Source organism: Neoarius graeffei, chromosome 8, assembly GCF_027579695.1.
Source record: "Neoarius graeffei isolate fNeoGra1 chromosome 8, fNeoGra1.pri, whole genome shotgun sequence".
In the NCBI taxonomy this organism is placed as follows: Eukaryota; Metazoa; Chordata; class Actinopteri; order Siluriformes; family Ariidae; genus Neoarius; species Neoarius graeffei.
In genome coordinates, this window is record NC_083576.1 from 69,749,024 (window position 1) to 69,767,121 (window position 18,098).

At 43.1% G+C, this 18,098-nt stretch overlaps 1 protein-coding gene across 1 annotated transcript in view; it reads left to right on the plus strand.

The window, feature by feature from the left end:
- The window catches only part of glsl (glutaminase like), a 32,086-nt gene extending 26,192 nt beyond the window's left edge, over positions 1-5,894 (plus strand). Inside the window, exons 10-21 of the mRNA XM_060928124.1 lie at positions 136-299; positions 592-650; positions 774-821; positions 962-1,020; positions 1,097-1,163; positions 1,290-1,340; positions 1,424-1,600; positions 2,998-3,129; positions 3,212-3,304; positions 3,417-3,478; positions 4,184-4,324; positions 4,458-5,894. Of these exons, the coding sequence (XP_060784107.1) occupies positions 136-299; positions 592-650; positions 774-821; positions 962-1,020; positions 1,097-1,163; positions 1,290-1,340; positions 1,424-1,600; positions 2,998-3,129; positions 3,212-3,304; positions 3,417-3,478; positions 4,184-4,324; positions 4,458-4,554 (1,150 nt within the window). The 3' untranslated portion in view covers positions 4,555-5,894. The remainder of the gene's footprint in view (positions 1-135; positions 300-591; positions 651-773; positions 822-961; positions 1,021-1,096; positions 1,164-1,289; positions 1,341-1,423; positions 1,601-2,997; positions 3,130-3,211; positions 3,305-3,416; positions 3,479-4,183; positions 4,325-4,457) is intronic.
- The last annotated feature ends 12,204 nt before the right edge of the window (positions 5,895-18,098 follow it).

Here is an 18,098-nt window from a genome sequence, read left to right on the forward strand (position 1 = left end):
TATTTTCAACCCACAGCAATCTACGCTCAATTGGTAATTGTTATATAGTTGAAATGTTCTGAGTTGATGGATGAGACTTAGATTATGCTGAAATACAATGTAAATATGATGCCTTTTGTGTTATTTTGGCTCTAGGCTCTCTCTCGGGGACTGGAATGAGCCGTGTGTGTTGGGAGAGATTGCCTGGCCACTTGTTTACGGACTTGCCGTGGATCAGCTTGGAGTTGACCATGTCCATAGACATGTAGGAGTGGAGGAATATGCAAAATATGAGTCCCCCTTTACCCTGAGTGAACAAGGTAACAACAAACAACAAACAGTGGAATATACATTGATGCGACAGTTTGATCCAATTTGTAGGACTGACTCAATCCCTGTCTGTGTGTAAGGTTGTTTTTGTTTTTGTTTTTTGGTGACAGAATAAGTCCAATCCTAGACTAAAGTCTATTTTCAATATATATTCTTCAAGAAATGTAGAATTTAATACATCAGCTCAGCTTGATTGGTGTTTGGAAACAGTGAAACATGTAGACTATTGAAGTGGTTATTTGAATCAATACCTATTATATTAAATATGATGTTGCATTACAGGTGTCCCTCACACTCCGCTGACAGAGACAGGAGCTATTATATGTGCATCACTGCTGCAGGTGTGGACTTGTTTAGATCATTGTTATCATGTGCATTGATCATACACATCACATCATCAAATAACCATCATAAGATACCCACAAAATCATTCACTCTGCTTGTTGGTTGTTTCTTCCTTTTAGCAGTTAACATTTAAGCAATTTACAGAGGAAGAGGAAAAATATGAGTCGGTACGCATGCTACAGGCAAACCTGAACATTTTACATTCTAGTATTTTAGACTTTTAATTATTGTTTTAAATCTTGTAGTTCAATTATATTAAAATATTGTTAATGCTTACTCTAGTCTTAACCCTAAAATTCATCCTCAGGTTTTGAATACTGTAAGAAGATTATGTAACAAGGAACATGCTAATTTAAACTGTACAAGGTAAGTAGTCTGAAAATTTATTTGTAATATTTAATAAAATGCTCCATTTGATTTCATATTGTTTATATATCTTCAGCTATCAAGCCTTGAGGAAGAACATTATTCGCCTTCACGCACTTTCATTTTATCTCCAAGAAAAGAAGGTAAGCATATTTTTACATTATGTCAATCAGGATTGTTGGTGAAACAGAAACAAGACTGGAGTTGAAATAGGATAATGAATTATAAAACTCCTGCTGCTCAAATCTTAATTACTTGACTCATTATAGTGCTTTCCAGAAGCCATTGATATAAATGCTACATTGGATCTGCTGTTACAGGTACTCGATTTAACCAGTTCACTTTTACAGTACATGGTCCACGCTCTCATCTCTCATAAACTGATTGTTTTCATGGTTTTTAGTGTTTGTCTACAGAAGTCACGTGTGAGTCTGGAGCAGCGTTGGCCGCAACTTTCGCTAATGGTGGCCTCTGCCCTATGTCAGGTGACCAGGTCCTCTCCACTGCAGCAGTTCGCAGTACTTTGTCTATAATGCAAGTGGCAGGAATGAATGATTATTCCAGAATATTCCATTTTAAGGTGATTAAGATGTCTTGGATGTCTTTGTGTGTATGATTTAATTTGCTGTATATGTGATTGGGATATGCAATGCTAGTTCATATTACACATTGTGTGTCACAATTAAGTAGTCTATATTAACACTGTACTTGATATACTGTAGTAACCTCATTAATAGAGATAGAGAGGCAGAGGAAAGGACTTGCATCATCCTTTTAGGAGTCTTGAATCACTCCCTGCTGGTGAAAGCCAAAAATTTTCATGCATTTCAATTCTATTATATCATAAAATACTGTATTTGTTTTAATGGTGGAACAAGATTCAACATCCAAACATAAAGTATGCAGCATGTGATTTAATTCGACACTAGGGATGTAACCAAATATGAATGCATTATATGAAATGAACAGATACAAATAGGAGGTATACTATTGTTTGTTTGTTTGTTTGTTTGTTTTGAAAGACCAGAAAAGTGAGCAGTTACATATGAAGCATGCAGAACAAAAAAAGACTTGTGCAATGCATTCACAGCATTCATTCATTATTAGTAACTGCCTGGTCAGAGTCGCAGTGGTTTAATTAGGCTGCTAGTTTGTTTATATTTTGGGAAAATTTGTTAAAAATGGTCCTGACAGAGATCAATTATGAACTTGAGTGATGCAGTTGAAGTTCAAGTTCACTCTGTAGTCAAATGTAAACAGGAAACAATACAATTTTTGTATCACAGAGGTGCGTCAAACAAAGAGACAGAATACAAGACAGCAACACCAATAACATGGGGAAGTCATGGCCTAATGGTTAGAGAAGCAGCTTTGAGACCAAAAGGTTGCTGGTTTGATTCCCTAAACCAGCAGGAATGGCTGAAGTGCCCTTGAGCAAGGCACCTAACCCCCAACTGCTCCCCAGGGCACTCTGGATATGTTGTATGTTGCTCTGGGTAAGAGCATCTGCTAAATGCCTGTAATGTAATATAACGGGGGGGAGATTTCACAACGGTGGGAGAAATGATATCCAACAACTCAGATTGCATGTGGAATGAATAGTGCAGATTAAGCAATACAATTTAAGAGTTTTAATAAATGGAGGGTTGAGAGCCAGAATTCACAGACCATGCTGGCAGTACTGCTATTTCATCCTCTGTTTTTTTTTTTCAGTGTTTTCCAGTGTTTCTGGCACATATTTAATTTCAAAAACACAAAACAAAACAAAAAAATGCAGGCCACACCCATTCTGGGTCTAAATTCGATTTACAAACGGATATTTGGAGCACTAAACACAGATAGTGATATTGTATTACACCACTAGTAAAAATGTGAGTTTTATTTGTGCACGCCTCAAGTTAAAGTGACTCATAAATTCCTGTGAGGTAAGAGATCATATTAATCAGGAAGCATAATAGCTCTCACACTCCCTCTCAGACATCCATGCCTGCCAAATCCAGCAGCTCTGGTGTTGTGCTGATAGTAGTTCCTGGAGTGCTGGGCATCACTTGCTGGTCACCAGAGTTGGATGCATTTGGAAACTCCTGGAGGGCTGTGCATTTCTGTGAGGTAAAGACCCATCTTACAAATAGGGATATAGGACCTGTGAGGTGGCTGCAGGTGTAATGCTAATCTTCTGTCTTTGTTTCAGGAGCTGGTGTCAATTTTTCAGCTGCACAGCTTTGATATCAGGACTCCGTTCAGGCAGGTGCTTTCCTACAGGCAGTGGAAAGTGGAGTCTGAGGTCAGCTAAACTACATTAGAATGATTGCATGGAGACAATAGTTAGTTTGTTGTATAGCGTAGACAACCCTTTATCATTTACAGTGACATGTTTCCTTTCTCTGTTCTTATAGGGCTACCAAATCATGAACATGCTATTGGCTGCTTATCGCGGGGACATGCAATCGTTACGGAGGTAAAGATATCATACTGTGCTGATTGTCATTAAAGGTGGACAAAAGGATTGCTGTTTGTTTGTTTTTTTTATGAACAATTAAATGGGACACACATCAGTTAAGTCTAATTAAGGTAACTCCAGAATTAATCTCCTAGAAGAAGGGTACCTGTACTTGATCTCATATTTGATCTAAGACAGCAATATAGTGGGTCAAAATCAATATAGTTTCTGGATACTAAGAGCTGTTATGAAATGAATTTCATATGATATGATGGTTTGTTTGTTAGTGTAAAGGAAAGTCTGATTGATTATGCATCATGAATCATCGTGAGTAATATTTTCTACAATTATTTTTGTCTGTTCTTTTAAAGGGTGCCAACAATTCTGGAATTGACATGTATATGAATATGAAAATTAACAGGACTGACCACTCTAAGTCTGCTTTTGAAAAAAGGCCGTCACCTGCCATATTTCTTTTCTGATCTGTAAAATGCTTTAAAAAGACCTTCGGTTTCTTTACATCATACAAAATAAGGCTTTTGCATGAGTTATTTTAGCTGGCCAAAGATTTCAAAACAATATTTAAACAACACAGATGGTCCAACACAATGACGTATGACTGCATCACTCTTTATCACTCCACACCCATTCCAAGGACCTCTCACACCACGTAGTAATCAGGATGCATGGCATGCTAAGATGTGTCATTCCTCACCTCGGCAGGTATTTCCTCTCGGGAGCAGACGTAAATGCTGTTGATTATGATGGAAGATCTGCACTTCATGTGGCTGCCTCAGAGGGGCGTCTGGAGGTCATCAAGTTTCTGTTGGAGAGCACTGGAGCCAACTGCACACTCAAGGACAGGTAAAGTTAAAAATACAACAGTGATGAGTGTGATGCATCATGCAAGTTGATACATTGAAATAGATCACTCTTTCATAGAGGTATACACATTTTACAGATTATCTGTGATCTGACTTTGTGTTAATATTGACAGATGGGGAAACACGGCTTTGCAGGAGGCTATACGATGCAATCAAGGACCTGTTGTGCAGCTCCTCGCAAAGTACACAGACTACAAGGAAATGTTATAGTGCACCAAGCCTTGACATATAACCCCAGACATTCTGGTTACACATTGCAATTACATATATCCATCCATCCATTATCTGTAGCCACTTATCCTGTCCTACAGGGTCGCAGGCAAGCTGGAGCCTATCCTAGCTGACTATGGGCAAGAGGCAGGGTACACCCTGGACAAGTCGCCAGGTCATCACAGGGCTGACACATAAACACAAACAACCATTCATACCTACGGTCAATTTAGATCCACCAATTAGCCTAACCTGCATGCCTTTGGACTGTGGGGGAAACCGGAGCACCTGGAGGAAACCCACACAGACATGGGGAGAACATGCAAACTCCACACAGAAAGGCCCTTGTCGGCCACTGGGCTCGAACCCAGGACTTTCTTGCTGTGAGGCGACAGTGCTAACTACTACACCGCCGTGCCACCCCCAATTACATATATATATATATATATATATATATATATATATATTTGTTTTTGTAGTCCCTGATTTGAGCTTTAAATAGCTCATGATGTATTTTGATTTAGACCTTGAATTTAAATACAAACCTGGATTTTGTGGGTTTGAACAGTTAATATAACTGATCTGTCATACCTTGGTGTAACTGAACAGAAGATGCATCTGTAGTACCTGGGCATTAAGGAATGTACACATGATTTGGTGAATCTAGAAGTGCTGAAAGCTTGTACAGCAAAGTGGGTTCAGGAGGTCTTCTGGTAGCTCAATTTATTTTGCAATTACCAAGACATATCCATGAAAGCAACATTGATTGTTCAACAAAGAATGTTGTCTTATGTCTAATATATCTACTTGTTAAAGGGCTTAATGATAAAAGCAACTGCAGTGCACTTCAGCAGAGGTGGTAAATGTTAAGAGTAGTACACAAAGTTTCCCGTGAAACAAAAGGTTTCTGATCTGATTTCATTACAGCCTCAGAAACTGCTTACACAGCTGATGGAGGAATTTTATCCAAAATGCAGATTCCAATAACAGTAAAGGAGAGAAACAAAATGTCACACTTCAACTTGCATTATCATGGACAGGAAGCTCTCAGAGGTTCTGCAATGGCCAATAGAGCACTACATGTAGAGTGAAGCTAATCTAGGAGACATCTAGAAAGTGTTCAGTTCTAGTTCAGCGTAAGGAAAAGAAACCTGGCAATACATAACGCATTCTAATAAAATGTGATTTGAATTGTACCCATAACAAATTCTGGTTACCAACAAGAGCTTGGTGATCTTGGTGACAAGATCTTATTTTGTTTCAGAGAAGCAGTATAATATTGTGGCAAAGCTAGCAATGCATTTTGCTTTATGATTGGAGTTTGTTATGCAAAGTGAACAAATTTAAATTAACTATTTTGAATGTTTAAACAATGCAGAGCAGTTTTGTTAAGTAGCGTGAAATGTGCAGATTAAGAGATCGACATCAACAGACAAGCTGTTGATCCTGTAACAGATATTGTATTGCATTGCTGCAGGCAGAAATATTGCACAAAGAGCAGTAAATATATAAGAATAAAATAGTAGTGATATAAGTATATAAAATATATAAGTGATAAAATAGTAGGGGAGAGTGGGAAAACTTGGGATGGGGGAGACTTGGGACAGTTTGTATTCCCATAAATTAATTTCAGCCAGTCAGGTTTTAGGTTACCTCGGAAGTTAGATGTTTCCCCTTTAATCTACTTCCTTTGGAGCCATGAAGCTGGACACTGCAGTAAGGTTTGTGCAGTTAAATATTTTTATCAACCAAAACTTGTATTTTCTACTTTGCAATCCATCTCCATTCTATGCTGGTGAATTCAGGATTTGTTAGGAATTAAAGTATGTAGCCTAGAGTTACCATATCTAGGATTATTTATTAAACTTAAATTCTGGGGGGAAATCATTTAAGGAATTTTTTTTTCAAAATGGCTGGATGGGGAGAGTTGAGACAGTTCATCAAGTTACAATTTTTTCTTGTGGTTTACAAATATAAAATTGTTTAAAAATGTTTGTTAAAAATGTATGTGTGTGTGTGTGTGTGTGTGTGTGTGTGTACCTGCATGAGCATTAAGCTTATTTCATTCCTTCTTGAGAATGGAACTGTTTTGTCTCGTCGGGTTTTGGGTAAACTGACATTTTTTCTTTCGCTGTACCAGCATTGTTTGTTCATACAGTTCATGTCTTACAAGTTCTGATAATACAGTGGGGCAAAAAAGTATTTAGTCAGCCACCAATTGTGCAAGTTCTCCTACTTAAAAAGATGAGAGAGGCCTGTAATTTTCATCATAGGTACACTTCAACTATGAGAGACAGAATGGGGGGAAATAATCCAGGAAATCACATTGTAGGATTTTTAATGAATTAATTGGTAAATTCCTCGGTAAAATAAGTATTTGGTCACCTACAAACAAGCAAGATTTCTGGCTCTCACAGACCTGTAACTTCTTCTTTAAGAGGCTCCTCTGTCCTCCACTCGTTACCTGTATTAATGGCACCTGTTTGAACTCGTTATCAGTATAAAAGACACCTGTCCACAACCTCAAACAGCCACACTCCAAACTCCACTATGGCCAAGACCAAAGAGCTGTCAAAGGGCACAAGAAACAAAATTGTAGACCTGCACCAGGCTGGGAAGACTGAATCTGCAATAGGTAAGCAGCTTGGTGTGAAGAAATCAACTGTGGGAGCAATTATTAGAAAATGGAAGACATACAAGACCACTGATAATCTCCCTCGATCTGGGGCTCCACGCAAGATCTCACCCCGTGGGGTCAAAATGATCACAAGAACGGTGAGCAAAAATCCCAGAACCACATGGGGGGACCTAGTGAATGACCTGCAGAGAGCTGGGACCAAAGTAACAAAGGCTACCATCAGTAACACACTACGCCACCAGGGACTCAAATCCTGCAGTGCCAGACGTGTCCCCCTGCTTAAGCCAGTACATGTCCAGGCCCGTCTGAAGTTTGCTAGAGAGCATTTGGATGATCCAGAAGAGGATTGGGAGAATGCCATATGGTCAGATGAAACCAAAATAGAACTTTTTGGTAAAAACTCAACTTGTCGTGTTTGGAGGAGAAAGAATGCTGAGTTGCATCCAAAGAACACCATACCTACTGTGAAGCATGGGGGTGGAAACATCATGCTTTGGGGCTGTTTTCTGCAAAGGGACCAGGATGACTGATCCGTGTAAAGGAAAGAATGAATGGGGCCATGTGAGATTTTGAGTGAAAACCTCCTTCCATCAGCAAGGGCACTGAAGATGAAACGTGGCTGGGTCTTTCAGCATGACAATGATCCCAAACACACTGCCCGGGCAACGAAGGAGTGGCTTCGTAAGAAGCATTTCAAGGTCCTGGAGTGGCCTAGCCAGTCTCCAGATCTCAACCCCATAGAAAATCTTTGGAGGGAGTTGAAAGCCCGTGTTGCCCAGCGACAGCCCCAAAACATCACTGCTCTAGAGGAGATCTGCATGGAGGAATGGGCCAAAATACCAGCAACAGTGTGTGAAAACCTTGTGAAGACTTACAGAAAACATTTGACCTCTGTCGTTGCCAACAAAGGGTATATAACAAAGTATTGAGATGAACTTTTGTTATTGACCAAATACTTATTTTCCACCATAATTTGCAAATAAATTCTTTAAAAATCAGACAATGTGATTTTCTGGATTTTTTTCCTCATTTTGTCTCTCATAGTTGAGGTATACCTATGATGAAAATTACAGGCCTCTCTCATCTTTTTAAGTGGGAGAACTTGCACAATTGGTGGCTGACTAAATACTTTTTTGCCCCACTGTACAAATTAAACATGTAGGCTTAGGTATTTTATTTTTGTTCCATATTTTCCTGCAGAAGATCCATCCATCCATTATCCATAACTGTTTATCCTGTACAGGGTCACGGGCGAGCTGGAGCCTATCCCAGCTGACTATGGGCGAGAGGCGGGGTACACCCTGGACAAGTCGCCAGATCATCGCAAGGCTGACACATAGAGACAAACAACCATTCACAGTCATGCTCAATTTAGAGCTAACAATTAGCCTAACCTGCATGTCTTTGGACTGTGGGGGAAACCGGAGCACCCGGAGGAAACCCACGCAGACATGGGGAGACTGTGTAAACTCCACAAAGAAAGGCCACTGTCGGCCACTGGGCTCGAACCCAGAACCTTCTTGCTGTGAGGCGACAGTGTTAACCACTACACCACCATGCTGCCCCATGCAGAAGATAAAGACAGAAAAAATGAAGTCTGAAGGCCAGTATATGTGACAAGCTGAGAAACTAATATTGTGGCAAGAGGGTATAGTAAATACTCTCTAATGCAATATGAATGTGACACTACCTGCAAAGAATTTCACACAATCTACAAAAGCTGAAAACTTGTCCCAAGTCTCCCCGCTCTCCCCTACAATAAATATATGAGTCATAAAAATGCAGAGGTGGACAGTAATGTAGGTGAATTTGGGTAATTGAGTGATCAATCTCATTAAATCTGAAGGTTAATAATTAAATTGAATCAGTCTCATTTGAATCATTTTCAGTGAATCATTTTCATTGAATCAGTCTCATGTTATCATTAAATCACTCATGGAATCAGTCTCATTAATCAGTCTCATTAATTAATACCATTAATTTTGGTGCTTAATAATAAATTATCAAACAGCTAAATTATGGTATATTCCAAATTATTATGATCACTTACCATATTACATAAATCATATGCACCTTTTAGAATTCTTTGGAGATTGGGGACTTCAGAGATATTGGAACACAAATAAACACACAGTTTCAATAATAAATGAATTTATTATAACAAAGATAAAAATGGATAATGGCAGTTGAAATATATACAAACAGTGAGATGTGTGTGTGTGTGTGTGTGTGTGTGTGTGTGTGTGTGTGTGTGAGTGAAAGGCCCTATGGCCTGAGCAGAAGGCTAGCGTGGGATGCTAGCTAGGTATGTTCGTGTGTGTCCACATGGTGTAGGGATCACCATGTGGGATTTGAGGAGAACAAAGGAATTAACCTTGTATGGCTAAGCTAAGACAAAGGGAAGCTAGCTAAGGTGTGTTTGTGTGTGGGGAGAGAGAGAGGCCTTGTGTGTGGCCTACAAAAAGGATTAGCTCTGGTAGCTAACTCCACGTGTGTTTGTGGGGGAGGAGTTAACCACGTGGTAAGGCCTATGGCCTAGCAAAAGAAATAAGCTAGTGTGGGATGCTAACTGATGTGTATTTGTGAGGCCAGGTGAGGCCTTTGACCACGTGTTTGTGTGTGTGTCAGGCCTGGTGACCACGTGTTCGTGTAGGCCTAGATTAACCTCGTGTGGCTAAGCTAAGACAAAGGGATGCTAGCGAAGGTGTGTTTGTGAGTGGGGGAGGACCGCCACGTGTTTCTAAGACAATACACTTAGCTTTGGATGCTAATGGGACAAAAGAAATTAGCCATAGGCTAATTTCACTAGCTTATAACAGTACTAAATCCACTGAAACCTTGATAAGGTCAAAATGTGTGATAAGGAAATTAAAGTGTTAGTCAGGAATAAAGAGAAGCATGCACAGCCTATCTATTAAAACAACTGAGAGATTAAAACAAAACAATAAATCAATTCAACACGCTGCATGTTTACAGTGTAACAAACCGTTCCTGAGGTTAAATTCACACTACTTCAATAAAAGCTAATTCCTAAGACTAGGTTTTGCCCAAATGCCAAGTCTTACTCAGTATCTTGCCTCTAGCAAGATTATGAAGAGATGTTCCGAGACTTTTGGAGTTTCGCCGTTGTGGAGCACGTGAGTCGCTTCCGTGAGGCGCAGAGAATTTCCTGGTCCGACGCGTGGTCGCTCGTGATGAAAAGAAAAGTCTCTGATTAAATACTGTGCACAGCTTTTGAGTTAAAAAGGATCCAGTCGCTTCTTAACTTTAAAATAACTGCCTGGGCTGCAGTAGTGCGTACTTATAAGGAACAAATGAAAAACCGGTTGTAACTCAAGCTGAGTTTGAAATCGCGCGATCTTAGAGTCTACCGTGGCCAAAGGTAAACAAAGAAAAGCGCGAAACTCTGATTCTTGAGGAAAAGAAAAGACGTCTGTTCTTGGGTTTGCTCGGCGGAGCAAATCTCTTTGTGTCTGGATGGCTTGAAATCCGGACGAGAGAGGAGGAAGCGGAAACGTGTTCCGTTACTTATGCCTTCATGGTGGATGTGACGTTGGTGATCCCGTCCCCGCGTGACGCAGGTCAACGCGGAAGCTGGTGATGGGAAATGTAGTCCTTAAGGGGACTGTTGTGGTTCTTAGACGGACTGTACCTACAGTAACGAAGTACATTTACTTGAGTACTCTACTTAAGTACACTTTTTAAGTATCTGTACTTTATTCGAGTATTTTTTTTTTGGAAACTTGTGACTTTAACTTCACTACATTTAAAGGCAAATATCAGACTTTTCACTCCACTACATTTCTGTCAAGGTCCTCCTTACTCGTTACTATGAAGCAGCTTTAAAAGTGGATGGGTTTTTTTTTCCTTTTCTTTTCTAAAACGTGAGTGTTTTTTTCGCAGGTGTCACTGAGACAGTCTATCAGTAATCACTAGGGTCATGTCACATCCATGGACTGTATAATATCAAGTTCAGTGATTTCTCAGCAGTGTTATTTGAACACTTTCAGTTGATGGCAGAATGGAAGGAAGCGGTTCTTCTGGAGAATCCACACACACCCGTGGCCATACCTAGAACCCATGTTTCAGTTTTCTGAAAGGATTAAAGATTAATTTTGTTTTAAATGTTTGCTTTGTTTGCCGAAAACGAACCACATCACAGCCTACAAAAACTCACCGTCCAACCTGCAGAAGCATATTGAGGTATATAAATGTTTTATTCCAAGAGAAGCTTGCAGTGAAGTTGTTCGTGCTTTTAGAGCTAACGATAATGTTGCAATAGATGTGCAGTCTGGTTAGTTAAATGACTTTCTATGGATTTGCCCACCAAGTTGCCGTAGCCTTGTCCACGGCTAACATTAACATATAGCTAGTTAACGTGAACACAGTTAGCATGTAAAAACAGAGTTATGCTAACATGAATAACATTAACTTATCTGAAGTCCTTTCAGAAATATGTTTTAGCATAATCTTGCCAAATAAACAGAATGTAGAAATCTTTCTTTTCTAGTAGTCTTAGCTACCCAATATGATTTTGAGTTTGAAAAGAGTTTGCTAGCATGTCAGGCGGAGCTTCACTGACTAGCTAGCTTAACATTCAACCACCATGATGGCACAACATGCGTTCATTTTGTAAATCCAGTAGGTTGCTTCAGAGGCATTAAGTTTTGTGGCAATAATACAACAATGCTTTGACAGAAAATGTACTTTTAATACTTAAGTATTTTTAAAAGCAAGTACTTCAGTACTTTAACTTAAGTAAAAATTTGACTGGACAACTTTCACTTGTATCGGAGTAACATTTGACCAGTGAGATCTGTACTTTGACTTAAGTAATGAAGTTGGGTACTTCGTCCACCTCTGTAAAAATGTAATCTTCTGGCTGCTCCTATTAGGGGTCGCCACAGTGGATCTGTTCCACATATTTGATTTGGCATAGGTTTTACCAGTGGTTTTCAAAGTGGGGGCCGCCAGGGGGCGCTAGGGGGCCTCAGAAAGTTGGAGGGATGATAACAAAAAAATTGCGAAAAAAATATATACTTTTTAAAAATAATTATTAATAAATATATTGTAATTAGTTTTTTAATCATTATTATAAAATATTATTATTAATAATAATAATACATCATATCGAAACGTTGTTTGCCATGCTCATCTCTCCGATTGCCTGTGATGTTGCCGTTTGCGCCATTTATCAAGCTGCTTTGCTCCTCAAGCTGCTTTGCTCCTCAAGCTAGCGTATTGCTAGCGCAAAGTGGACAGGTTTTTGAAGAAGAGACCGAAGGAACAAACCAACAGCCCTGCTGTGGAGGACACTGCTGCGAAAAAAACTAAGAAGTCCTGGCCAACTAAAATCCAAAAATATGAGGCAGCATACATTAAGTATGGCTTTACAGCCATACAGAAAAATGGCCATGATTGCCCGAAATGCATCCTCTGTCTGGAGACCCTGTCAAATGAGTGCTTAAAACCTTTGAAACTTCAGTGTCACTTGGTACAAAAACATCCGACAGATGCCGAAAAAACAGTAGATTTCTTCAGACGCAAAGAAGAGCATTTGGTCAGGCAATCTGCTGCATTCACCCAGCAAGCTACTGTCCCCGAGCGGGCCCTGAAGGCATCATTTTAGCCTCATACCACATTGCTCGTGCTAAAAAACCTCACTCAATTGGAGAAGATTTGATTTTACCAGCCGCCAAAGACATTGTCCGAGAATTGCTTGGTGAGGATGCTGCCAAAAAAATCAATGCTGTCCCACTCTCTGATAACACCGTGAGCCGACGGATCGGTGACATGACTCAAGACGTATCTGCTCAGCTGTTGGAGCAGGTGAGAGCCAGCGAATACTTCGCACTTCAGCTGGATGAGAGCACAGATTTATCCAATGAGGCCCAACTGCTTGTGTACATCAGATTTATTTCACAGGAAAGATTTGTGGAGGAAATACTATTTTGTAAAGCACTTGAAAGAAGAACTACCGGGAAAGACATTTTTCAAGTTTTGGACGATTACATCGAGTCTAACGGATTGGACTGGACCCGTTGTGTGGGGGTGTGTTCAGACGGAGCCGCAGCAATGACCGGGAAGATCAGTGGAGTGACCGCTCTCATTAAGCAGAAGCCCCCGCATGTAGTGGCCACACACTGCATGCTCCATCGCGAGGCACTGGTCACAAAAAGGATGGATAACGAGTTGAATCAGGTACTACAGGAGGTTATACAGTTTATTGTTCAGTGAGAAAATATTTGTGTTGAAAACATGTTAGTTAATAATATTCTTATGCTAAACAAATGTAACAATTATTGACTATTGAATAAAAGTAAGAGAAAACATTCTAAAAGTTTATGTTTCTTTACATATTTTGTAACATTGTCTGTGGGTTTGCAAAGGGGTCCCCGGCCAGAAGCTAATGCTGTTTGGGGGGCCTTGGCATGGAAAAGTTTGGGAACCCCTGGGTTTTACATCAGATGCCCTTTCTAACACAACTTTCCCCAGTCTATCTGGGCTTGGAACCAGCACTAAGGATACACTGGCTTGTGTAAGCCCAGTGGCTGGGTATTTTACCTAACATGCATGTCTTTGAACTGAAACCAGAGTACCCAGAGGAAACCTACGCAGACACAGGGAGAACATACAAACTCCACACAGAAAGGCCCCTGTCGGCTGTCGGGTTCAAACCCGGAACCTTCTTGCTGTGAGGTGACACTGCTAACCACTACACCACCGTGGTGCCACAGTAATAAAATTGTAATAAAAAAGAATAAAAATGTTAGGACTGAGACTGTTTTGGCCTCTAGAGGCCGCTGTTATTTCCTTTTCTTGTCATGTTTGTTTTGGCCTCTAGAGGCTGCCACTGTTCCTGTGTTTTGTGTTTGTGTTGATTGCCTGTTTGTCTTCATTATCGTCACCTGTGTTCAATTTATTTTGTGTATAAATACTCCTCTGTTTGTTCCCTAGTCACAGAGTCTTTATGCTATGCTGTTAGTGCTAGTTCCCTCTGGCCCATGTACCTTGCCTGTGTCTTAGTATTCTTGGTTTTTGTTACTTTCTTTTGGACTTTGTGGATTTTTGTTTTGACCTTTGGATCTTCTGAGCGTTTGAGTTTTTGCCTCTTCTTTTCTGAGTTGGATTTTGGACATTGAACCTTTGGATATTTTTATTTTTGTATATCTTTTGAGCTTTTGGATTATCCTTTTGTTTTTTCCTTTGGATTGTAAATATTGTAAATAAACTGTTTTTGATACTCTACTTTCGCCTCACGCCTCTGCACTTGAGTCATCCGCCTGGTGGCCTAGTGGGGGTTTGCTGGATTATCATACCAACAACCTGGGTTTGAATCCCAGCAAAACCTTAACAGAAAGACTCTGTCCAGCTGAGGGAGGGTTGTGATGAGGCCTACCTTCTCTCCTGAACTTCCTGGCCAAGGAGTCTACATCCTGGTCTGCATCTCCTGGGGTGAGTCCATCAAGCCTTGTTAGACTCCGGGGTGGCTGGAAACTTTATGGATGTCAACTTCGCCCAAAGTATCAATGTCCCGACTGCACCTCTTGAAGTCCCACTGTCTGTATCTGCCTTCAATGGGATGGCCAAGCGTTAGGTGATGGAAGAGTCACCCAAGTTACTTCTCCAGTCTTTCTCAAGGTCACAAGGAAGAGATATCCCTGCATCTGATTCATTCTCCAGAGTTCCCGGTGATTCTAGGCCTTCCTTGGCTTACCCGCCACAACCCTCGTATAGACTGGGTAACAAGCCAGGTTGTGGAATGGGGTCCTGCATGCCATGCCTCTTGTCTGCTCTCTAGCTCTCCTGTGTCTCCTGCCGAGCCTCCTGATCTCACCAAGTTATCTCAAGTTCCCACAGAATACTGGGATTTGAAAGAAGTGTTTAGCAAGAGCAGGGCCGCTGTTCTTCTTCCGCACTGTCCCATCGACTTACTCCCTGGGACTACCCTTCCTCGGGGCAGACTGTTCTCCCTCTCTCAGCCAGAACGCAAGGCCATGGAAGAATACCTCAAGGACGCTCTGGTCTCGGGGTTCATTCGACCCTCCACCTCACCTGCTGGTGCCGGCTTCTTCTTTGTTGGCAAGAAGGATGGGGGTCTCCGACCATGTATTGACTACAGGGGCCTGAACAAGATCACTGTGCGCAACCGCTATCCCCTTCCGCTGATGTCCACAGCATTCGACCTGCTCCAAGGCGCCACCGTCTTCACTAAGTTGGACTTACGGAACGCATACCACCTCATCCGTATCCGACAGGGAGACGAGTGGAAGACTGCCTTTAACACCCCATCAGGGCACTACGAGTACCAGGTGATGCCCTTCGGACTCACCAACGCACCAGCTGTTTTTCAGGCCCTTATCAACGACGTCTTGAGGGACATGATCAATCAGCATGTTTTCGTCTACCTCGATGACATCTTAATATTCTCTAAGACCTTGCAGTAGCACCGCCACCATGTCCACCAGGTTCTCCAGAGGCTGCTACGGAACAATCTGTTTGCGAAGGCCCAGAAGTGCGAGTTTCATGTTCCCGATGTCTCCTTCCTGGGATTTATTGTACAGACGGGACAACTCCAAATGGACCCAACCAAGACCCTGGCCGTCCGGGACTGGCCCACTCCCAAGTCCGTCAAGGAGGTGCAGCGGTTCTTAGGATTCACTAACTTTTACCGCAAGTTCGTCAGGAACTTCAGTTCCATAGCAGCACCCATGTCAGATCTCACCAAAAGGACTGGTGGATCTTATGTCTGGTCTCCTCAGGCGGAAAAGGCGTTTAAAGACCTCAAACACTGCTTCTGCACGGCACCCATCCTGGTCCTCTCGGACAATTCTCAACCATTCATCGTCGAGGTGGACGCCTCGGACAGCGGTGTCGGCACGGTTCTGTCCCAACGCTCGGAGGGTAAGCTGCACCCCTGCGCATACTTCTCCCACCGCCTGAGCCCTGCGGAGTCCCGGTATGATGTGGGGGATCGGGAACTGCTTGCGGTGAAACTAGCCCTTGAGGAGTGGAGGCACTGGCTGGAAGGAGCGCAACATCCATTCCTGGTTTGGACGGACCACAAGAACCTGGAGTACCTCCAGCAAGCTAAGAGGCTGAACCCACGACAGGCTAGGTGGGCCTTGTTTTTCAGCCGATTCAATTTCACCCTTTCGTACCGCCCGGGCTCTAAGAACACCAAACCAGATGCGCTCTCCAGGCTGTTCTCGCCCAACAACAGGGAGAGTGAAGTTGGGCCTATTATCCCTGTGTCCCGGATTGTGGCCCCTGTCCGCTGGGGTGTTGAGGAGGCCGACCGACAAGCTCAACGCCAGGACCCTGGTCCTGGGACGGGGCCACTGGGCCTCCTGTACGTCCCTCGTCAAGTCCGGGCCAAGGTTCTCCAGTGGGGTCACTCTTCCCCTCTCACCGCCCACCCGGGAGCTCGGAGGACCCTGGACTTCTTGAAAAGACGCTGCTGGTGGCCGAACATGGAGAAGGAAGTGAGGTCATTCGTCCTGTCCTGTGATATCTGCACCAGAACCAAGAATCCTTGACAGCGTCCCCAGGGTCTCCTGCATCCTCTGCCTATTCCCTGGCGTCCCTGGTCCCATGTGGCGGTCGACTTCATCACGGGCCTGCCTGACTCTCAAGGTAACACTGTCATTTTGGTTATAGTCAACAGATTCTCGAAGGCCTGCCGCTTCATACCACTGTGCAAACTCCCTTCTGCTCTGGAAACAGCTAAATTAATATTTAATCATGTCTTCCGAGTCTTTGGTCTCCCACAGGACATCGTCTCAGACCGGGGGCCCCAGTTCTCCTCCTGAGTGTGGCACGGGTTTTGCAAGCTCATCGGACCCACTGCCAGCCTCTCCTCTGGGTTCCACCCCCAGTCCAATGGCCAGACGGAGAGGCTCAACCAGGACCTGGAAACCACCCTGCGAGGCCTGGCTATGGATAACCCGACATCGTGGAGCACCTGACTGCCATGGGCAGAGTACGCCCACAACACCCTGCAGTCATCGGCCACCAAGCTGTCGCCGTTCCAGTGCCAATTCGGGTTCCAGCCACCTCTGTTCCCGGACCAGGAGGAGGACGCTGGGGTGCCCTCGGTCAGCCAATATGTGAGACGGTGTCGCAAGACCTGGAGCAAGGTCAGGAGGACCCTTATCCAGACCTCCAGAACCAACCAGACTCAGGCCAACTGCCATAGAAGGCCTGCCCACGTTTTCCGCCCTGGGCAGCGGGTTTGGCTGTCCTCCAAGGACCTTCCGCTACGGGTGGAGAACCGCAAGCTTGCTCCTCGCTACATTGGCCCCTTCAAAGTTGTGCGCAGGGTGAACCCTGTCTCCTACCGGCTCCAGTTACCACGAACGCTAAGGATCAACCCCACATTCCATGTTTCCCTGTTGCGGCCCGTATTGTCGTCCACGTATGCCCCTGCCCCTAGGAATCCCCCGCCCCCCCGCATCTTCCAGGGTCAGACTTTGTTCACTGTGCATCGCCTGCTTGACTCCCGCCGGGTCCGCGGTGGGCTCCAATATTTAGTGGACTGGGAGGGCTATGGCCCTGAGGAGCGCTGCTGGGTCCTAGCTCGGGACATATTAGATAAGGAACTTTGTCGGGACTTCCATTCAGCCCATCCGGATCGCCCTGGGAATGTCAGGAGACGCTCCTGGGGGGGGGGGGGGGGGGGGGGGGTCCTGTTAGGACTGGGACTGTTCTGGCCTCTAGAGGCCGCTGTTATTTCCTTTTCTTGTCATGTTTGTTTTGGCCTCTAGAGGCCGCCACTGTTCCTGTGTTTTGTGTTTGTGTTGATTGCCTGTTTGTCTTCATTATCGTCACCTGTGTTCAATTTATTTTGTGTATAAATACTCCTCTGTTTGTTCCCTAGTCATGGAGTCTTTATGCTATGCTGTTA